At 48.0% G+C, this 23,441-nt stretch overlaps 2 protein-coding genes across 2 annotated transcripts in view; one reads left to right on the top strand and one right to left on the bottom strand.

The window, feature by feature from the left end:
* Positions 1 to 4,750: 4,750 nt before the first annotated feature.
* On the bottom strand, positions 4,751 to 16,935 carry UBIAD1 (UbiA prenyltransferase domain containing 1). The gene is made up of 2 exons (XM_019976776.2): positions 16,077 to 16,935; positions 4,751 to 7,364 (listed from the first exon to the last, which is right to left on the bottom strand). Exons 1-2 carry the CDS (start codon positions 16,585 to 16,587, stop codon positions 6,877 to 6,879), a joined length of 999 nt encoding a protein of 332 aa, XP_019832335.1. The 5' UTR covers positions 16,588 to 16,935; the 3' UTR covers positions 4,751 to 6,876.
* Positions 16,936 to 21,776: 4,841 nt separating this feature from the next.
* Positions 21,777 to 23,441, top strand: part of MTOR (mechanistic target of rapamycin kinase) — a 123,672-nt gene continuing 122,007 nt past the window's right edge. Inside the window, exon 1 of the mRNA XM_070768227.1 lies at positions 21,777 to 21,904. The gene's annotated coding sequence lies outside the window, so the exon portion shown is untranslated. The remainder of the gene's footprint in view (positions 21,905 to 23,441) is intronic.

The following is a 23,441-nucleotide window of genomic DNA, read 5'->3' on the forward strand; positions in this document are numbered from 1 at the left end:
CCATTCCTGAGGTTTTCTGAGGCTTAAAAGAATGTATTTAGGGCTCTCCTGGTGGCTCAGTGGTAAAGAATCCGTCTGCCATTGCAGGAAACACAGGTTCAATTCCTGGTCTAGGAAAATCCCACACGCCATGGAGCAACTAAGCCCATGCATGACAGCTATTGAGCCTGTGCTCTAGAGCCCAGAGCTGCAACGACTGAGGCCATGTGCTGCAACTACAGAAGTCCAAGCACCCTAGAGCCCGTGCTCCCCAACAAGAGAAGCCACTGCAATGACAAGCCCGTGCACTGCAACTAGAGAGTAGCCCGGCTCCCCGCAACTAGAGAAAAGCCCACGCAGCAACCAAGACCCAGCACAGCCAAAAATAAATTAAAAAATAATTTTTAAAATAATAATAATGTAGTTAAGCTTTGAGAACAATGCCTAGCACATGATAGCTTTATTACTGTCATTCACTAAGTATTTCAGGAAACATTTATTTATTTAGAGGCTTCCATGTACCAGGATGGAGAAGGAAATGGCAACCCACTCCAGTATTCTTGCCTGGAGAACTCCATGGACAGGGGAGCCTAGCGGGCTACGGTCTGTGGGATCGCAAAGAGTCAGACACAACTGAGCACGCAGCACGTGTACCAGGAAGATGAGCTGGATCTTAAAAGATCTTAAGAGGTACTGCCCAGCTTCCTTTCCCCTCCCAACCCCTTGCTGCTCAGGGGCAGCTGATGTGAACGGTCAGAACTCTCACACCTGCCGGTCAGCCCTACAAGTCCAGCTGCTCCCAGAGGTGGCTCGGTCCTTCAGCTCCTGCTCTGAGCCCCCAAGCCCTGTGCTTAAGATGACTTAGGTGAATAAAGTACCCTAGTCCTACCAGCTCCTGGGGGTGCTGACAATAGACAATTGACAAACTAACAGGCGTGTGATACCCACACCATGCTCAGTCCCACCCGGTTACACCCCCTGTGACCCTAATGGGGATAATCCTAAGGCAGGCTAGGAGACAGAGGGACAAGGCTATGGCAGGAGTAAGGGGGTGCAGACTTAGGGTGCCTCTGGAGTCACAGCACACAGAGGGCTGCCTCTCTGGATGTATGGGGTTGACTAAAATGTTCACTCAGGGTTCCCAGGTGCTGTGTGTGTGTGCTCAGGCGTTCAGTTGTGTCTGACTCTTTGTGACCCCGTAGACTATAGCCCACCAGTTTTTTCTGTCCATGGGATTCTCCAGGCAAGAATACAAGAGTGGGTAGCCATTTCTGTCTCCAGGGGATCTTCCCAACCCAGGGATCAAATCTGCATTTCTTTCCTCTCTTGCATCGCCTGGCAGATTCTTCAGCACTGAGTCACCTGGGAAACCCCAGGTTTCCCGTACCTTCTTACAAAAAACTCCAGTGAATTTCTGGCCAACTTAACATTAGCATCATAGGAGGGCCACAGAGCATCTTCCTTTTACCCTTGAAATCTGGTTGAGCACATGTGATCAAGACCCTCACTGTCCCTCTCAGGACCCTGGGGACCTGCCCGGAGCTCCTGCATCTTGAAGTGGGTCAGTGGCACCTAAGGCGGGAGGGTGGGGGCTTTGCCCCGCGGTTACCACCTTTCCCTGGCCCTGGGAACCTGTCTGCGGGCCCTCCTGAAGAGCCAGGCTTGGCTCTTGTCACCCCGTCAAGCAGGGGACCTGACTCGGTTTGTACCACTGTTTGGCATCCTGGCTTAGTCCCTCACGCTGGGAAGGCTGTCCCAATTTGAAAAAGGGCAAATCACAAATGTCAACTGGCTGAGACCCAAGTGCCAGGTTCTTGCCAGAGGCACTACTTTTACACCAGCCTGCACAGTCTGGAGCCCTTAATGAAACAGGCTGACAGTCCATTAGCTGCAGAGTGGTCTGCAGGGCTCAGAGGAAAGGAGCTGTCATCTACCTCCCTTCAAGCGCTTTCAAAGGGGAAATCAACTGTGTGTGCATGTATGTGTGTGATCTTAAAAAAAAAAAAGAAAGTAGTATCAATCACAGCAGTGCCTGTTAACATGGGCAGACAGACAGCAACCTGACATCAAGAAGCGTCAACATGTTTCTTGTACTCTGTCCTCCCAGCCCCTGGGGGGCAGGTCTGAGAAATGATCCCATAACAGAGCACCCACATCACAGCGTGGGAAGACCCTTAAGGTCTTCTCATATACCCCCTCCCCAATGTCCAAGTCTTCGCTTCAGTGTTCCTAACAAGGAATCAACCTTTCTCTTGAATGCCTCTAGTCACAGGGAACTCACCACCCACTGGGACGTTTCAAACATCTCCCTTTCCAATTCCTCTCACAACTAGAAAGTTCTTCCTGACCTAAGAGCTTAAATTTGGGGCCAAGTAACTTCTACCTGTTCTTCTAGCTTTGCCTTTTTTTTTTGGCTGCACTGGGCCTTCGCTGCCTTGCAGGGGCTTTCTCTAGTTGCAGTGAGAAGGGGCTACTCTTCATCACAATGCACAGGCTTCTCCTGCTGTGGAGCACCAACTCTGGGGATTGCAGGCTTGGTAGCTGTGGTCCATGGGCTTAGCTGCTCCATGGCACGTGGAGTCTTCCCAGACCAGGGATCAAACTCATGTTCCTTGCATTGGCAGGCAGATTCTTTTCCACTGTACCATCTGGGAAGTCCCTAGCTTTGTCTTTGATGTCACACACACCCACACTCACACACACATACAACCTCTCTCCAGCCTCCTTTCCATGCTGACATGGTTTTAAGTGTCTTCACCAGTCTGCCTACGGCTTCCTGGACAAGATCCAGCTTAGGAATAATATCTTCAGAATGTGGGTCCCACAATAAGAGACGTAAAATCTCTGCCGCAGCTATTACCAGTGTGAAGATGCACGTGTGTGTATGCAGGTAGAGATTAAGTTCCTGGAGCTGTATTTTCATGCATTTCACATTTCACCCCATATTCTCAAACGCCTTGCTGAAATCCCAGTATATTACATCCAAGGCCTGCTCCTGATCTATCACATTTGCTCTATCCAGAAAAGAACTAAGAAAGAAGGAAGGGTACCCAGGAATGGGCTTAGCCAACCAAACGGGGTCGACAACACAGGGATGGGCAGGACCTGTGCCTTCCTTGTCCTGGACACTAACCTATTCATTCTACTTCAGGTCACATTAACCAACATGAAAGCCAGAGCTCATCACTGACTCCAACTGAGCTTCAGGCCAGGTAACAGGCTGATTTTGGTTTTAATAAAGGAGGTGGTGCTAGTGGTAAAGAGCCCACCTGCCAATGCAGGAGACACAAGAGATGCAGGTTTGAATCCTGGGTTGGGAAGATCCCCTAGAGGAAGAAATGGCAACCCACTCACTCCAGTATTCTTGCCTGGAAAACTCCATGGGTAGAGGAACCTGGTGGGCTCCAGGGATTGCAAAGAGTTGGACATAACTAAGCATACACACACAACAGAAGAGTTGCTAAGATAACGTGATGTATGTCACTGCCCAACTCCAGAAGAGGCCAGCATTGAGCTTCTAAAGGCCTGCTGGGTGGGATTTTGTGCAAAGGTCCTGAAGGGGTGGAAAGTGAAAGTGTTAATCATTCAGTCATGTCTGACTTTTTGTGATCCCATGGACTATAGCCCACCAGGATTCTCTATGGAATTCTCCAGGCAAGAATACTGGAGCAATAGCCATTCACTTCTCCAGGGGATCTTCCCCGACCCAGCAATCAAATCTGGGTCTCTGGCATTGCAGGCAGATTCTTTACCGTCTGAGCTGCCAGGGTGGGGCAGGAGGGAAATGCTTTGAGTAGGTCAGGTGGATGAGGCAGTTCAGGGACAAAGTGAAAGCTTCCACAGGACTGGGCCGAAATGGGGATGGGGTGGCCAGGACAAGAGCCCCCTAGGCCCATGGTACTCAGCAAGGAAGGCTGCTGTTGGGGGGCATTTTGAACCCTTCTAGAGCAGAGTGTCCAAGAAACAAGGGTAAATTCCAGGGCCACCCCCAAGCTTGAAATAGCAGGGAAGCAACCTTACAGACAGTGAGCAGATGGAGCTAGGACCCAGCCAATATTCCTGGCTCTGGCCCCACAGAGGCACAGGAGTCCTGGGCAGTCCTAAGGAGATGAGAACTGACCCAAATGACTGAGGCTGAATTTCCATCCATGTCCACTGGGGGGCAGAGTAAGTCTGACTCACAGATTTAAAAGCAGTGAAGCTGTATCTCCGGGTCAACACCCACCACGTCTGCTGCCGTCACTCCGTGGAGCTTCCCCTTCTAATGGCATATAGTGCTTTGGGGGGGACCCAAGCCCACTGCTTCATATTCACTTGTGGTAAAGCCTTCCTTTGACACAGCAAAGCAGCCTTTTCAGTCTTGCAGAAATTCACCTAACTAGACTGTTACCCATTTTATGTATCTTTGCTGGCTGTGTTCTAGAGGACATACTGTCAAATGCCCAGCAGAAAACCAAACATCCTCTGTCTGCACATTCTCCATCTATCAGCACAGTGACCCGCTGGAGAAAAGTCAAAGTAGGAAAAAGCAGAGGTTAATCTGGCCTGACTGGCTCTTGGCAAACCCATACTGCCTCGGAGAGGTAACCTCTATCTTTTCTAAGGGCTCGTCGAATCCAGTCAAACTCATCACCAAAGATCAGGCATCCTGCCCCCACCCCACCTATGTGCCCGTGCTGGTCTCGAGGTTTATGAGTCAGAGTTCACAAGCAGACGATGAGATAAGCAGCACGAGGAAAACACAGGGAAACTGGAAGCCAGACCACTGATCCACATTTTCCTTTTTTTTAATTAAAAAAATGGTTTTATTAACAAGTCTAAAGAAAACTTTCATTGAATCAAGGGGTGTAATACAAATTATAGAGACCTGCATATAAAGCCTGGCAACGAATCTGGCCTTTTAGAAAGATTTATATATAAAAATATGCATTAAAACCTGCACCAGAAACAGTGCAGAAGTTAACTGACAGCCCCGATAGAAGGCCTTACCAAGGTGGTCTGGTCTATGGACACAGGGAGCTCTCAGGCCCACAGCTTCAGAGGTAAGACTTGTGACAACGCCCTGCTGGTCTTTGAAGGCAGGACTCCCGAGAGCACCAAAACGTCACAAGCCTGGCATAAAACAAAAATGGTGCTGGGAAGACAGGCAGGAGAGAGTGCTGTCCTCCTCACCCTCCTTACTGGGCTCTGACCACTCTTCGAGGATTCTGGAACTCTGCAGACAAACCACCTTTAACTTTAGAAGAACTGCAACTTCCAACTTCTGCAAATGTGTTTTTTTCCAAGTAAGATGCCTAATTCTAACTCAAGAAGCCAAGTTATAATTGGCCTGATTTTAAGGATGAAGAGTTGGTTCTGATGTTATTTTCTGCAGGTCGAGACCCTGACATACCCACCAGAGTGGCTTTAATCACAACAGAAAAAAATGATGACAACAGCCTCGATCTAGTTCTGTCTTGGACCCAAGGCAACCAAGCAATTCTAGCCCAGAAAGTTATATTGCATGGACAATGATATGAAAACCAGCTTGGATCAACTTTGGAATCTGCCCCCCTCCCCACTCTGGGTGCAAACTATCCCACACAAGGCAAGAGAAGCCTTTGGGAGAATTGGGGTCAGTACAGGACAGAAGTCCCCAAGGAGGAAGACATAGTTTCTTTACTGGTAGGCCTGACATTTTGGGTGATCAGGGTCAGGACTGTTTGACCACTGGCTTATCACTCATGGAGGGGCTACTGTCCTGCGTCAGCTCATCCTGTGGTTCTGTGAAAAGGGGCAACCATCCCTGACTCATCTCTGCTAAGCTGCTGCCCAAATAGCAGGGCTCCATAGATTGGAGAAGGAAATGGCAACCCACTCCAGTATTCCTTGCTGGGAAATCCCATAGACAGGTGAGTCTGGCGGGCTACAGTCCATACAGTTGCAAAGAGTCGGACACAACTTAGCAACTAACAGTGGATGGGAAATACACAAATGGGGACCAGGAAGAAACGGAGGGTGGTCATAGGGGAGCGCGAGGAACAGCAAAGAAGGGCAAGGAGGGGTGCCCTGTGGGCCTCCAATAGCTGGCAAGGACAGCAGGCCTCCACAATTTCAGAGCACCTGCTAGTCACTAAAAGGACGGGGAGGTGGGCGGGGGGGCGGGGGGTCCCTTCCTGTCAGACCAGTGGGTTCCACAGGGAAACCAGCTGCCCTGCCAGTTTTCTCTCCAAAAGCAGAGTGATTTTCTCAGCTACCTCCAGGGTGGTTTTAAATTCCTTCCAAGCCCCCAGCCCAAATGCTTTGTTGTGTGGCAATCTTGATGCTTTTCCTTAACCGTGGCAATAAGTGAAGGGAGGATGAAAGGGTTTGAGTCACAACTTAGGCAAAAAGCCAGGAGCCCAGCCGGGCTGTTAATGAGCAAAGTCCTCTCTCAAGCAGAGCATTACTGGACCCGAGAGCTCAGGGTGAGACAGGCGCTCCTGGTCACGGGGGATCATCACCACACATCCTGACAGACCAAGGTACGGAGGACATTTGGCTCAATTACTACGGCTCTTCCGGGACAGGAGGCCAATCCTGGCAGCTCCTTCGCCAAGTCTCAGGGCATTTTAATCCACTTAAAAGTGACCTGACAACACCCTCTAGTGGAAATTATAAATAAAACAAGGGCTGTGTGTCCAATTTACCTTCTGAGGCCAGAGTGGTTTCCGGAGTCCCCATAAAACGGAGTAAAATAAGTAAAATAACAAAAACAAAACATTTTCTTTAAGAACGTAATAATAAAAAAAAGGTGGGAGTTCACAAGCCATCTGTAGGCCCCTCGGTGCTGAATCACCTTCTCTCCTCAGATCCTGCCTTCAATGCATCCTAAGAAAGGGGGGCACACTGTATGTGGGGAGGCGGCCACTGGTCCCCTTAGAGTTTGGGCAGACTGCCTGCTGGTGCCAGGATGATGCCGAACACGTAGAAGAGGCCCAGCAGAAGGTTGAGCTTGGCAGTCTTCTGGGGCAGTTTGTTGAAGGTCTGGCTTCGGAACTGCCTCTCAAGGGAGAAGGCCATGGGGATGGTGAGCAGGGGCAGAGCCAGGCTGATGCTGCAGTGCACAGCCAGGATGCTGAAGGCCAGGTAGGGCAGGAAGAGCAGGGTGTTGTAGAGCACATAGGACAGCGTGGGACCGATGAGGATGGCGAGGGTGACGATGCCAGCCTCCCGGTCCGACTCCATGTCCCGGGTGTTGTTGGAATGGAGGATGGCCTCCGTGCTAAGGGCGAGGGGGATGGCGTAGAGCAGTGGGAAGACCGCCAGGGACCCCACCTGGACAGCGTAGGCGAACATCACAGCCAGCGGGCCGAACGTGATGAGGATGACGAGGTCCCCCAGAGCCAGGTACTTGAGTCCAATTCCTATGGCCAGAAAACCCAGAGAGTTGGTGTGAGATCAGGGCTGGAAACTGCGGGTCTGCTCTCCAGTGGAAAGGCCGGCTGCCTGTGGCTGGGCAGGGCATTTTCTTCTCGGACTGGGAGGCGGGGCACTGGTTGTATTCCCCTCCCCTCCAGAGCAAAATCCGAATTCTCCTCTGGTGATGGAGAGGGTCAGAAAAGACTAATCCTTTCACACCCAGTTCAGTCTGAGTCATCCCTGAGTATTCCTTCCTGCTGTCCCTCAACAAAAGGGCTTCCCAGGTGGGGCTAGTGGTAAAGAACACTCCCTTCCAAGGCAGGAGACATAAGAGACACAGGTTTGATCCCCAGCTGGGGAAGATCCCCTCGAGAAGGGCATGACAAACCACTCCAGTATTCTTGCCTGGAGAATCCCACGGACAGAGGAGCTTGGAGGGCTATAGTCCATGGGGTCAAAAAGAGTCAGATACGACTCAAGTGACTTTGCATCCACATCCCCCAACAAAGCTCTGACACAAAGAGCAGGGGCTTCCCAAACTAGTGGTTACCAGTTGGAGGGGGAGTGGAGGGGCAGAACAAGGGTGGGGGAAGGGGAGGGCCAAACTACTGGGTGTGAGACAGGCTCTGGGATGTATGGTACAACAACGTGAGCACAGCCCATATTTTATATAACTGTAAATGCAAAATAATCTTTACAAATTGTGTACATTACAAATTGGAAACGTTTTTGGAAAAAAAGAAGAGCAGGGAGTTCCTAGTCACACACAGTTCAATGGGGAGTCCATGAAGGCTTTCACAGGCCTTACAGTCCAGGGCTTGGCTTTCTTTCACCATCCACCAGCCCCCCCGTAAGACACTGCTCCTGTCAGGAACACCATGAGATTAGCCCCTCATGGAATATCCATCCCAGCTTCTTCCTTTTCGGCCACAACCTCTGGCAGCATCTTCTGGTTTTGAAAGCCCCCAGTTAACCTCAGCAAAATTTCAGGGTTCCCAAACTCCATACAGAGAAACTTTCACCCACATAATAAGGAAGACAGCTAAGAAGGTGAAGTTACAACTCTGCTTCCCCCGTCTCTGGTTCCCGTGAAGTTAAAACGCTGAATGATCCCTCATTTTTCCTCCTGTGCTGCTGATCGACCTCAAATCCTGTCTTTCAAACCAGCCCAGTTTCTCCATCCCCAAAGCCACACTCCATCCTGCCTCACTCTATCCCCAAGTCCAAGTCAGGGTCATCTTATGCACTACACTCCCACCCCCCACCCACCGCAACATTCAGCTGGTCCCTCAGCTTCGGGTCTCATAACTGCCTCCCCTCCTTCATCCCGAATTGAATCTCCACACTGCAGCCAGACTTTGTTGTTTAGTCGCTAAGTGGTGTCCAACTCTTTGTGACCCCATGGGCTGTAGCCCACCAGGCTCCTCTGTGAATGGGACTTCCCAGACAAGAATACTGGAGTGGGTTGCCATTTCCTTCTCCAGGAGATCTTCCCGACCCAATGCATCTCCTGCATTGGCAGGCGGGTTCTTTACTATTGAGCCACCTGGGAAGCCCCTGCAGCCAGAATGGTCCTCTCAAAACACTAAGCTGGCTGTGCCCTTCCGCAAACACATACCAGAACACCCTTATCAACAAGCTGTCCTCAGGATAAGAACAGCCCCAACTCTTTCACCTGACTCAGCTTTGGCCTGGCCCTGCCCTGCCCCCCTCCTGCCTTGCTCTGAGCTCTCCTCCCCTCCCCACCTCTACATCCTTCAGTTCCCCTCAGTTCCTCAGGGCCTTCAGACACTCCCTCACCTCCAGTCCCTTGCCTGGTCAACTCCTATTCAACCCTCAAGACTTTAAAGGTCATTCTTCAACCACCTTCCTCAGCCTGAGACCATATTCAGCCCCCCTGCAATATGCACCATAGCATCCTGACTTTCATAAATTCCACCACACTCGTAATTCTTTTCTTTTTTTGGTGCCGAGTGGCATGAAGGATCTTAGATCCTCAACCAGGGATTGAACCCATGTCCCCTGCAGTAGAAACACGGAGTCCTAAGCACTGGCTGCTGTGGAATTCCCACACTTCTAATTCTTAATCTCCCTCTCTCCCACAAACCAGTAGGTTTCAGGAGGGCACAGCTGGCTCCTCAAACCTGACAGGCTGAACTGAACACAGAGCTACAGTAACAAGCACCTGAAATTTGGGACCAAGATCGTGAAAAATGTCCCACTGGGACTGAAACAGGCAAAGCAGCGCAGGAAGAGTGAGAGGCACCCACTCAAAGAGGTGACCCACATATATATTGCTACAGAAGCTTGGGAAACCTCTGATCTAAAGAAGTTACTAAGACATGGCCCCAGGATCAGAAGGTTAAAAGAAAAAAAACTATCGGGTCATAAATTGCATTTTAAACAAATATGAGAGACATTATCTGTAGGGAATCTAAAGGCTTGGCAGCTGAAGAACAAGACGCAGCGCAAGTTTACCTCCAAACTTGTGGTTGGGACTCTTTAGCACTAAATGACCATGGTTGGTTCTTGGAAATGAAGCATCTCCAGGATAGGCTATAACAGGCATGCTCCCTGAGTCCCACCAACACCCAGTAAACTCATTCTGTACTCCCCACACAGTGTTTTGATAAATAGTTTGGTTGTGTGAGGACACGCCCTCTAGGAGGAAGGTCTCTCCAGCAGCACATGAGCTCTAAATAAGGAAACTGATGTCTTGTGTGATGTCTCACACATTTAGGCAACTGACAGGCAGGACTGCTCCAACTACCGATCCACCAAGTTTCTCCACCAGCTGCCCATCCCTTTATTTCCTCAGCTCTCCAGGCAGACCTCGGGACTCTATGGAAAGAAACAGAACAGCTCTATAGCCTTGATTGACATCTGGCGAGAGTACCCAAGAGCACCTCCTTAAGTTGCCTGGCAAAAAAAAAAGACGTGAGCAAGGCTGAACAGGAAAGGAGTATGTTACTGATTCAATGGACATGAGTTTGAGCAAACTCCGGGAGATAGTGAAGGACAGGGAAGCCTGGCATGCTGCAGTCCATGGGGTCACAAAGAGTCGGACACAACTGAGCAACTGAACAACAAAAGGTTGAACAGAAACCTGTGCCTGCAAAGATAAGCCCCCACCTTCAACAGACCTTGAACAAAAAAACCACAAAGCTCAGCTAAGGATGAGAGAGGTCTGTCAACCTTCTTGAGGTTATCTGACACTAGAAAATGACATAGCCCTTGAGCAGAAAGTCCTGTTTTCAGAGTGTCTGACCCAAGGCTCACGAGCTCCACCTGATTCAGAGGTGTGGCCCACCTGGGAGTTTCCTTTTAGGTATCCCTTCCTCCCAACACCCCTTTCCACAGGGGCCAGCACAGTGAAATCCTGGGCCAGTTCTTCACACAGCCAGCCAGAAGGAATTTGTTAAATCAAAATGTTGGCAAGGACATGGAGTAACTGAAACTCTCGTGCCTTGTTGGTGGGAAGGTAAACAAAGTAGAAGCACTTTAGGAAACACTTTGGCAGCTCATAAAGTTAAATATCATCTACTCTTGCCTGGAAAATCCCATGGACGGAGGAGCACGGTGGGCTGCAGTCCATGGGGTTGCTAAGAGTCGGACACGACTGAGCGACTTCACTTCACTTCACTTCACTTCACCCTATGACCCAGTAATCTGATTCCTAGGCATTTACCCAAGAAAAAACAAACACAAATATCCACAGAAGACTTGAAAATGAATGTTCAATCATGATAGCCAAAATATGGAAAAAATCCAAGTCACTGAACAGGATAATGGATAAACAAACTGTGATATGTTCATACAATGGCTACCTCTCAGAGATACAAGGAACTACTGATCACATCACAACACAATGAAACTCAAAAACAGGCACAAGAATTCATACTGAATGATTCCATGTACATGATGTTCTGGACCAGGCAAAAGGAATCCATGTGAAAGAAGTAAGAACAGTGGTTGCAGTGGTTCCCACTAGATGGAGAGAGTGGAGTTGAAACAGAAGAAGCACAAGGAAGCTTTTGGGGGTGATGAAAATGTTCTGTATTATGACAGGGGTATGGGTTATCAATCAAACCAGCCAATCTTAAGAGAGATCAACCTTGAATATTCATTAGAAGGACTGAGGCTGAAGCTGAAGCGCCAGTATTTTGGTCATCTGATGCAAACAGACAACTCATTGGAAAAGTCCCTGATGCTGGAAAAGATTGAGGGCAGAAGGAGAAGAGAGCATCAAAGGATGAGATGGCTGGACGGCATCACCGATGCAACAGACATGAACCTGGGCAAACTTCGGGAGATGGCGAGGGACAGAGAGGCCTGGTGTGCTGCAGTTAATGGGGTCACAAAGAGTCAGACACGACTGGATAACTGAACAACAACAACATGAGTTATACAGCTCTATGTATTAATATTTGTCAAAATTCATCAAACTATAAGGCTCAAAATCCATGCATTCCACTGTTCGTCAATTATATATCAATAAAGTCAACGTCAAAAAAAATCATGTCAGATTATGTCATTCCTCCACTCAATATATTTCAATGTATCCACATTTATTCATTCAATAAATATTAGGTACTGAGTACATGCCAGGTGGGCACTGTTCTGGACACCATGGGGTTCAGCAGAGAACAGAGACTAAAATCCCTACACCCAGGGAATTTACAGTCTAAGTGGGAAGGTAACTAACACAGTAAATACTTTCTGTGGTTAGAAAGTGATGTGTGCTGTGTAGAAAAAGCAAAGAAAAGCAATAAGGAAAATACTGTAGAGGAAGATAGTGTAGAGAAAACACAGAAAGGGTGTGTGATTTTATTTTTTTTAACTGCTGCAGAAAGCCTTATTGTTTAGTAGTTTTAAATAGGGCAGAAAAAAAGGCCTTACCAAGCAGCTGACATTTGAGCAAATGGGTGGTGGTTAGAAAACAAATCATACACATAGATGGGGAAACAGTATCCTAAACAGAGGAGACAGCATCTGCAAAGGACCCAAGGCAGGAGCACGCCTGATGCATTCCAGATACAGCTGGGAGGGCGGTGTGGCTGGAGCGCGGTGAGGAGGAGCGCAGGTCAGAGAGCTGGGGGAGGTGAGGGGTGAGAAGATCATGTCAGGCCCTGGGAGTCATTGTAAAGACTTTAACGAGATGCGCGCCAAGGAGAGTTTTGAGCAAAGGACTGACACGGCTGCAGGAGTACTCTGAAAGGGACAAGGGTGGATGCATAGAGATCAGTAAAGCATCAGCCACAATAATCAAGGGAAATGACAGTGGCAGTGGTGGGAGGGGATGAGAAGTGGTCTGGCCCCAAATGCATTTTAGGAGAGTCAACGGGACTTACTGACAGTCTGGATGTGAGATGTGAGAAAGCAGAGTCAGGGATGATGCTCATGATTTGCAGCCTGAAGAACCAGAAGGATGGTGTTGCCATCGAGTGAGAAGGGGAAAGCTGAGGGTACAGCAGGTTTTTGGTGGGGGAGAAGATCAAGAATTTGGTCTCAGACACGTCAAGGTTGAGATGCCTATAACCTCTAAGAGAAGTTACTGAAGTTGGACCTTGGGGCTTCCCAGGTGCTCCAGTGGTTAAGAATCTGTCTGCCAGTGCAGGGGACATGGGTTTGATCCCTGGTCCGAAAAGATCCCACATGCCAAGGAACAACTAAGCCTAAGCGCCATAACTAATGGGCCTATGTTCTAGAGCCTGCAGCCGCAACTACTGAGGCTGGTGTGCCCGGAGCCTGTGCTCCACAACAACAGAGGCCACCACAAGGAGAAGCCTGAGCACCACAGTGAAGAGTTGGCCCAGCTCGCCACAACTAGAGAAAGCCTGTGCACAGCCACAAAGACCCAGCACAGCCAAAAATAAATAAGTAAAAAACAAGTGGGATCTGAGTGTGGAGTTTAGTGGAGGTACCTGGTCCAGAGGTAGAAATCCAAGACTCACCAGCTTAATAGATGGTGATAGAAGCCATGAGACTGGCTGAAATCGCCAAGGGAGTAAATAGAGCTAAAGAGGTCTAAGGACTAGGCTTGGGAGTGACGAGGAACTAGCCGAGACTGAGGCCCTATGAGACCAGTATGATCTAGCCCCTACCTCCCTTGACGGCTGCATCTCAGTCTCCCTCTCAATTATGCTGGTCTTTCAGCAAATCCTGAGATGCCAAGTCCTTCCCTACCCCAGGATATTTGCATCTGCTGTTCCTGCAGTCCTGAAGGACCTGACTCAGACCCCAATTCTGCCCCACGGCTGGCTCCTTGTCCTTCAAAGCTTAGTTTAAGTGTCACCTTCACAGAGGGCCTCTTTCTTCCATCAGCACCTTACACATTCATTCTATTTCAGCGCCCTACTGATTTCCCTCACAGAACTTTTTACAGCTGGCTGCCAGTTCACCACAGTTAGTCCTGCTTTTCTTCTTTCTCCTTCTGATGCTCCATCACAGTTCCCTTGGCCAGTCTTCTCCCCTCCTCACTTAATATTGGGGCTCCCCAGGGTATCTGTCAGAGAAGGCAATGGCACCCCACTCCAGTACTCTTGCCTGGAAAATCCCATGGACAGAGGAGCCTGGTAGGCTGCAGTCCATGGGCTCACTAAGAGTCGGACACGACTGAGCGACTTCACTTTCACTTTTCACTTTCATGCATTGGAGAAGGAAATGGCAACCCACTCCAGTGTTCTTGCCTGGAGAATCCCAGGGACAGGGGAGCCTGGTGGGCTGCCATCTATGGGGTTGCACAGAGTCGGACACGACTGAAGTGACTTAGCAGTAGCAGGGTATCTGTCAACAATCCGTCCTCTGGGCTCTCACCCTGTCGTACAACTTAGTATATGTGCAAAGACTCTCAAAAGTCTCTACCTCCAGGTCAGACCTCTCCTCTGAACTCGGATTCAAATCCAACCGTCAATTTGACAGCTCCACATGGAGATCTGATATATTAAGATGTCCAAAGTCAATGTCTCCATTTTCTCTCCACAAACCTACTTTCAATCTTCTCTCTCTCACTCCACATCAACTTCACTATTTCAGTTGCTCAGGCCAAAACCTTAGAGTTATATTTGTTTGGATAGATTTTTTTTAGAGTTGTATTTAATTCCTGTTCCTCTCCTGCCTCACGTTCCATCTATCAGCAAACCCTGCCTACCTCCAAGAAATATTGGGAATCTAACTACTTCTTCCCTCTCCACTAATCCCACCCTGATTCAAGCCACCAGACATCTCTTGCCTGTTTTACTTGACAGATTCCTCCTAGATGTTCCTGCTTCTCCCCTTGCCCTCCTTTATCCATTCTCAATAACTTAGCCAGAGTGACTGTTTCAAAACACTAAGGCCTATGTCATCTTTGTGCCACACTGCCTTGCCCAAACACACTGCTTTTACTTCACCTCCTTTTACTGTCTCCCTTGTGCACACCCTGTACTCCATGCTGTTTTCCAACATTTTCAGGGATACTCCTGGCTTAAAGCCTTTGGCAATTGCTGTTCCAACATACTCTTCCTCCAAATAACTGCTCAGCCAACTCCCTCACCTGTCACCTCCTACAATCTTTGCTCAAATGCTACCTTCTTCCAGATACCTGTTGAGCCAACTCCCTCACCTCCCTCTCACAATCTCTGATCACATGTTATCTTTTTTTGGCTGTGCCAAGGGGCCTGTGGGATCTTAGTTCTCCAACCTGGGACAGAACCTGTGTCTCCTGCACTGAAAACACAGAGTCAACTTCTGGACCACCAGGGAAGTCCCTTGTGTTACCTTTTTTATGAGGCCTACCCTGATCAAACTAATTAAAATTAGTTTGTGTCCTCCTTCCTTGCTCTACTTAATTTTTTTTCCCCTATAGTATTGTTCATCTTCTCATGTTCATCTTCTCATGTACTGTAACCAAGACACAAATTCTGGTTTCCTAAAGCCCCACATCTTGGAAACACTCTCAGTGCTGAGCAAACCAGGATATTGATCATCCTAACCATAATTTACTATTTTTATTTTCTATCTCTCCTCATGATATATAAAATCACTTCCAGAAGGGCAGGGACTTGACTGTTGTGTTCAGGTAGAACAGAACCTGGCACATAATAGGCGCTCAATAAATAGGGCTTAAACACCTGCCCATCAGCACTTTAATCAGCCTGCTGCAAGGGGTCACCTAGCAAACTAGCTGAAAGTAATTAGGTGCATAATTTAGAGCTCTTCAAATTTAATTCCACTAAAATTTGACACTGTGGCATTATAAGGGCTTCCAAGGTTTCACTAGTGGTAAAGAACCAGCTTGCCAATACACATGTAAGAGAAGCGACTTTCCCTGGGTGGGAAAGATCCCCAGAGGAGGGGGGACCAACCCACTCCAGCATTCTTGCCTGGAAAATTCCATGGACAGAGGAGGCTGGTGGGCTACAGTCCATAGCATCGAAAAAAGTCGGAGATGACTGAAGCGACTTTGCACCCACACACATGGCATTATAAGTTATGAAGAATGAGAGGAAATTAGATAACAAAAATTTCCGTATATACCATATATTTGTTATTCCTAACATCCATAAGCCAAGCCAAAAATGTTATCCCCCAAATCCACATGGTCCAAACATTATAGATTTCACATAAAATGGCCTAATTCAGAAAATAACCTTTGACACTTCTTCGAGAGCCCTATAATTCCTAAGCAAACTGTAGTTTCCATGCAACTAAGACTTGCAGCAAATAGGCCAACTTACCTCCTGTGTAGAGAAAGGAGCCAGACAGGCCTCCGAAGTAGATGAGAGCTAAGTGCTCCAGTTTGAGAGGAGACAGACAGTAGAGGCAAGCGGCACAGACACAGCCCAAGGTGTAGAGGAAGACTCCAAACCGAACTACATCCTGGGGCTCCAAGATTCGGTCCACCAGGGTCCTGTCATCACTCTTTTTGTGGTCAATGCCTTTGGAAAAGTCGTAATAAGTGTTGACCAAATTGCCAGCCCCGTGCACCGCGAGGACAGCTATGGCACAACCCACCAACAGCCTGGGATCCAGGACGCCTTGGGATCTGTATGCCAGGGCACTGCCCAGGGCCACCGGGGTGAGTGAGGCGCTGAAGCTCCAGGGCCGCAGGGCCAGGACATAGGAGGCGCACTTCTGCCTCCACGAGCGCTGCGGAGGTCTGTCCTGCTGAGGACAGCCGTTCCCCAGCAGGTCTCTGTCCTCGACCTTGGCCGTCTCTCCAGCGTGGATGTTAATCTTCTCCGCCATGGAGGCTGCACGTGTGTTAAGTCAGTGGTAGTGAGCCACCCACTGCGCAGCGTTCGCGCTAGGGCGAGGACGGACGGGGCGGGGCAACGGACCTGACCTTTTTCGGTTCCACCAGGTACAGGGACTGGGAGGCGGCGGGGCCCAGGGGCTGCAGCGAGTGGGCCTGACACCCCAAGAGGCCCGGCGGCACCGCCCCGACCTCCTGTCACCTGTGTAAGCCTGCTTCCAGACCCCAGCCCCGCCCGCCCTAGAGCCCGAGCACGAGCCGCGACCGCCACCCCGGGGCTGCCAGGACCGCCGGCGCCGCCATCTTGTGCGCCCGCCACCTCAAGCTCGCCGGGAAACACCGGCCGGCAGCACGGCCCTAGGCCTGGGCCAGGACCGAGGCGGGGTTAGGGGCGGGGCCCTGGAGGGGCGGGGCCAGAGGTCTAGGGGCGGGGCCGAGGTAGGGTGGCGACCCAGCAGCCCCGCCCTTCTCTTGCCCAAGGTCGGGGACGCAGTTGCTTTGAGTCTTGTTGAAAACAGCCTAACTTAACGAACGACCGCAAATGCATGTCGCTTTACGACTTACCAAGAGCTTTCACTCACGGAAATAGAACTTATTCTGTTTTTCGTTCAACAAAAGTTAATTGAGCCCCCACTGTGTGCAGCAAGATTTATTGAACACCTACTGCATGCAGCAGTGAACAAAATGGACAAAACCAGGGAGCACGTTGAGGGTGATAAGGTATAATTATATCCCTTCATTTTCAAGTGGGAAAACTGAAGCTCTGAAATGGGAAATGCTGTCTAAGAAATTATTAGCTTTGCCAAGACAGGAAGGAAAACTGAAAGTCCATCCATAGATGAATGGATAGTTCAGTTCAGTCCCTCAGTCGTGTCTGACCCTTTGCAACCCCATGGACTGCAGCATGCCAGGCTCCCTGTCCATCACCAACTCAAACTCATGTCCATCGAGTCAGTGATGCCATCCAACCATCTCATCCTCTGTCGTCCCCTTCTCTTCCTGCCTTCAATCTTTCCCAGCATCAGGGTCTTTTCAAATGAGTCAGTTCTTGGCATCAGGAGGCCAAAGTATTGGAGTTTCAGCTTCACCATCAGTCCTTCCTATGCATATTCAGGACTGATTTCCTTTAGGATGGATTGGTTGGATCTCTTTGCAGTCCAAGGGATTCTCAAGAGTCTTCTCCAACACCACAGTTCAAAAGCATCAATTCTTCAGCGCTCAGCTTTCTTTATAGTCCAACTTTCACACCCATACATGACTACTGGAAAAACCATAGCTTTGACTAGATGGACTTTTGTTAGCAAAGTAATGTCTCTGCTTTTTACTATGCTCTCTAGATTGGTCATAGCTTTTCTTCCAAAGAGCAAGCATCTTTTAATTTATGGCTGCCGTCACCATCTGCAGTGATTTTGGAGCCCAAAGAAATAAACTCTCTCACTGTTTTCATATTTCCCCATCTATTTGCCATGAAGTGATGGGACCGGACGCCATGATATTAGTTTTCTGAATGCTGTTTTAAGCCAACTTTTTCACTCTCCTCTTTCACTTGGGTCAAGAGGCTCTTTAGTTCTTCTTCACTTACTGCCATAAGAGTGCTGTCATCTGCGTATCTAAGGTTTTTGATACTTCTCCCAGCAATCTTGATTCCAGCCTGTGCTTCATCCAGCCTGGCATTTCACATGATGTGCTCTGCATATAAGTTAAATAAGCAGAGTAACAATATACAGCCTTGACGTACTCCTTTCCCTATTTGGAACCAGTCTGTTGTTCCATGTCCGGTTCTAACTGTTGCTTCTTGACCTACATATAGATTTCTCAGGAGGCAGGTCAGGTGGTCTAGTATTCCTATCTCTTTAAAAATTTTCCACAGTTCGTTGTGATCCACACAGTCAAAGGCTTTGGTGTAGTCGATAAAGCAGATATTTTCCTGGAACTCTTGTGCTATTTTGATGATCCAATGGATGGTGGCAATTTGAATGGATAAAGATATACCTAAAATGGAATATTGTGTGTTGGCATTCACTGAATGGATAAAGATATATCTAAAATGGAATATGGTGCCCATGTGTAGAGTTGCTTAGGCATGTCTGAGTCTCTGTGACCCCCATGGGCTGTAGCCCACCAGGCTCTCTGTCTGTAGGATTTCCCAGGCAAGAATACTGGAGGGGGTTGCCATTTCCTCCTCCAGGGGATCTTCTCAACCCAGGGATCTCTTGCATCTTCTGAATTGGCAGGCAGATTCTTTACCACAGGGCCAATTGGGAAGCCCCAAAATGGAATGTTACTGAGCCATAAAAGATAATGAAATATTGTCATTTGCAGCAACATGGATGGACCTAGACATTATCATACTAAGTGAAGTAAGTCAAAGACAAATATTATGTGATATCATATATGAGGGTCCCTTGGACAGCAAGGAGATCAAACCAGTCTATCCTAAAGGAAATCAACCCTGAATATTCATTGGAAGGATTGATGCTGAAGCTCCAATATTTTGGCCACTTGATGCGAAGAGCTGATTCATTGGAAAAGACCCTGATGCTGGGAAAGATTGAGGGCAGGAGGAGAAGGGGGTGACAGAAGATGAGATATGGTTGGATGGCATCACTGACTCAATGCACATGAGTTTGAGCAAACTCCAGGACATAGTGAAAGACTGGGAAGCCAAAGAGTCTGACACGACTTAGCAACTGAATACAACCCCAGTATCCTGGATTTCTGGCAGAGGATGAGATGGTTGGATGGCATCACTGACTCAATGGACATGAGTCTGAGCAAACTGTGGGAGAAAGTGAAGGACAGGGAAGCCTGGTGTGCTTCAGTCCATGGGGTCACAAAGAGTCGGATACCACTGAGCGACTGAACAACAACAACAAAATTTGACTTACTTCATTTTCAAAAATACTTTTTAAAAAGAGAGAAAAACCAACTGACATTCATGTTGGAACTACACACATTGGCCAATGCAACCATAGGGAGGTTACACAATATCAAAGAAAGTATACTGTTAGAATCAATTCGCTACATGGAATTTACAATAAAGAGTTTTGTCTATTTTATTATTATTTGTAAGTTTTGTGCTACACATCCTTCATATTAGTGAAAGTTGTAATACACATATAATATATATGTACACAGGACTGACTATTTTGGTGCCCAGTGCAAGATAAAAATTCGGGACCTCTTATTCAAAAATCATTAAGAATTTCAAGACAGAGCATTCTGACCTCACAGGTCACACAGCATGAAGAAAGCCCTGAATATACATACATGCCCCCCTCCCCTCACATCTAGTTGTTAACCATTTACAATTCCACCACCCACCACATACTTGCAAGGCCGGCAAAATCTGAATATTCAATGCTGCCAAATCAGACAAGAGGAAGAAGCAGATATATTAAAATCCTGGCTCCATCACTTACCTACTTTGTGACCCAATCCCTCTGGACATCAGATTACTCATGTACAAAGTGGGAACAACACAACCTGCCTCATTCATAATGTTCAGGAATAGCAGTAACAGCATTTAGTGACTGTTCATATGTGTCACATGGTATTTTAGGGGTGTGTGTGTGTGTGTGTGTGTGTTAGTCGCTCAGTTGTGTCTGATTCTGCGACCCCATGCACCACAGCCCAGCAGGTTCTTCTGTCCATGGAATTCTCCAGGCAAGAATATTGGAGCGGGCTGCCACCCCCTTCTCCAGGTATTTTGGGTACTTTACATGTATTAGCATTGAACCCACACAATACCACCTACAGAGGTGTTATACATTATATATATACATATATATATTATATATATACATTATAATCCTTCTAGTTTTAAAGATAAGAAACTAGGTACATAAGTTCTTGCTCATATAGTCATATAGTTCATACAGTAAACGCTGGAGCTAAGTTTCAGATTCAGTTAGACTCCAAGATGCTTTTAACCACTACTCTACGGTATCCACCAAAATGACTGATACTTTCTAAGTGCTCAATAAATATTAACTATTATTTTAATGTAATGGACAATAAAACTCTGTAACCTGCAGAGAGACCTATAAATGTACTGATGACTATTGCTATAAAACCATCTTTGACGGTTCATTAGAAAACAGGGCCCTACCATGTCTTAGGAAGATAAAAATCCTATATATTGCTGGCGGAAATCAAAATTGGTACTTCCCTGATAAGAAATGAATTTGACAATATCTATTGAATTCAATCAGTTCAGTCGCTCAGTCGTGTCCAACTCTTTGCGACCCCATGAGCTGCAGCACTCCAGGCCTCCCTGTCCATCACCAACTCCTGGAGTCCACCCAAACCCATGTCCATCGAGTCAATGATGCCATCCAACCATCTCATCCTCTGTTGTTCCCTTCTCTTCCTGCCCTCAATCTTTCCCAGCATCAGGGTCTTTTCCAATGAGTCAGCTCTTCACATCAGGTGGCCAAAGTATTGGAGTTTCAGCTTCAACACCAGTCCTTCCAAAAAACACACAGGACTGATCTCCTTTAGGATGGACTGGTTGGCTCTCCTTGCAGTCCAAGGGACTCTCAAGAGTCTTCTCCAACACCACAGTTCAAAAGCATCAATTCTTCAGTGCTCACCTTTCTTTATAGTCCAACTCTCACATCCATACATGACCACTGGAAAAACCATAGCCTTGACTAGACTGACCTTTGTTGACAAAGTAATGTCTCTGCTTTTTAATATGTTGTCTAGGTTGGTCATAACTTTTCTTCCAAGGAGTAAGTGTCTTTTAATTTCATGGCTACAATCACCATCTGCAGTGATTTTGGAGCCCAGAAATATAAAGTCAGCCACTGTTTCCACTGTTTGCCCATCTATATGCCATGAAGTGATGGGACTGGATGCCATGATCTTAGTCCTTCGTGGTCCCATCCCGCGGTACCCAGACAGCGAAATGGGCACCGCCACGGCCCAGGTGCAGTGGGGAACTTTAGTAACGATGCACCGGATGTGTGCGTGGAAGTGACTGAAGTCAACTCACGAATGATTGGTTCTCCCGAGAGGACCTAAGCCTCCTTTCTCCTACCACTGGCCACGGGGTTTGTCTATTTGAACAGTCCCCACCCCCTGGAGAAGCCGGGTCCCGAAGCCTCACTTCTCCTAAATGATTATTGGCCTGTATTCCTGTCTATTTTCTTCTTATGCCCGTCGATTGGTCGTTAGGGCTAGGACTACGCCCTCCCTCCCGCCCGGCTTAGAGGACAGCGGGGAAGGCGTGTGGTGGGGACCGGGCCCTGAAGCGGCGGTACCGGCGCGGGCGGCGGCAGTTGAGGCCTTGGCCGAAGCCGCGCGGTGAGTCTGGAGCCTGGCACCGACCCCTCCAAGGCGGCGGAATGTTCAGACCCACGGCCAATCTGGTCCGTGGGGGCACCCCGGGAAACCGTCCGTCTGGGACTTGGGGTCCCCTCAGTACTGGCCCCATGGAGTTGGGCGCCGCCGGAGCCCTTGACCCTCACCTCGCGAGGCTACGCCCACCTCCTCCCGGACCTCCAGGAAACCCCCAGACCCTTTAGCATATCGTGCGTTTCTGGCGCCAGAAGGCCGGCCCATCAGCTCCTGTGTTGCTGGGGCGCCTTTGGGTCACTGCCCATCAGTCAACCCTTCTTCTGAGCCATCTATACACATTGTCCTCAGAGAGGACCAACGTCAGTGTCAGCCCCTTGCGCTCCACTGTGGATGCCTCTCAAGGACCCATTCCCCGGAGCTGAGCTCGGTTCCACCCTGAGTTTCATCCTCTCCTTCCCCCGCCCCCATCCCTAGTTTGGGCACCTGGCTTTAACTTCTGTAAGCCCTCGCCAAGACCCTTCGTATATTTAAATTCTAGTATTTTCATTGAATTCTGCCTGGAGCAGATAGCCTGTGGGCCTTAGACCTTATGAAGATAGGCTGATTCCTTTCTGAGACTGGAAATTCCTTGCTAGCCTCCCTCCCCCTCATCACAGCCAGGTGCACACACTCTGTAGTAGTTTTCTCCTCTGGAATCCTTGGGGTTCCTCAGCCCTAAAGTCTGACACTTCTTTCTGCAGTCTTCTTCTTGATGCTGGAGTATTTAAAAGCTTCTCAGAATCAATTATTACTATTTTTTACCCCTCTGGATTTCACAGATTCTTTCAAAAATAAGAAATTTTGAAAATTTGATTTTCTGTTATAACGTAGACAGGTGTATATGTTACTGCCATAGCAGTCTGGCAGAGCTTTATCACAGCTACTTTATTATGGTCACTTGATTATTTGTGTTTCCCCCTAGACTGTAAGCTTATTGAGGGAAGGGACAGTACATAATTGAGGAATAAGTGAGTGATCTCAGGAACATATCAGTCTCTTTTAGCTCATGTTCCAGGTACGTTTTATAGAGCAGAGACTTCCCTGACAGTCCAGTGGTAAAAGACTCTTTGCCTCCAATACAGTGGGCACAGATTCAATCCCTGGTCGGGGAAATGAGATCCCACATGCTGCAGGGCAGGACCACAAAATAAAAATAGAAAATAATAAAAAATTTTAAAAATATAGAACTGTGCTGCCCAATACAATAACCATCAGCCACATGAGGCTTAGAGTGCTTGAAATGTGACTAGTCCAAGTTGAAAGTGACCTAACTGTAAAATGCACACTCGATTTTGGTGACTCGGTACAGAAAAAAAGAATGAAAAAATATGTCAATAATTTTTTTGTATTGATAATGTGTTGAAATGATATTTGGGATGTACTGGGATTAAATGTGTTCATTTTTCTTGTTTCTTTTTACCTTTTTCATATGGCTACTAGGAAATTCAAAGTTACATTTGTGATTCATATTGCTGTTGGGCAGTGCTGCTATAGAATAATAAAC

This window comes from Bos indicus, chromosome 16 (genome assembly GCF_029378745.1).
Source record: "Bos indicus isolate NIAB-ARS_2022 breed Sahiwal x Tharparkar chromosome 16, NIAB-ARS_B.indTharparkar_mat_pri_1.0, whole genome shotgun sequence".
Lineage (NCBI taxonomy): Eukaryota > Metazoa > Chordata > Mammalia > Artiodactyla > Bovidae > Bos > Bos indicus.

Excerpts from the sequence above, each read along its gene's own strand:
- UBIAD1 (XM_019976776.2), bottom strand. The coding sequence starts at position 16,587 with ATGGCGGAGAAGATTAACATCCACGCTGGAGAGACGGCCAAGGTCGAG. Across the intron at positions 7,365-16,076 it reads CTCCTTTCTCTACACAGGAG|GAATTGGACTCAAGTACCTG; the intron begins GTAAGTTGGCCT and ends TTCTGGCCATAG.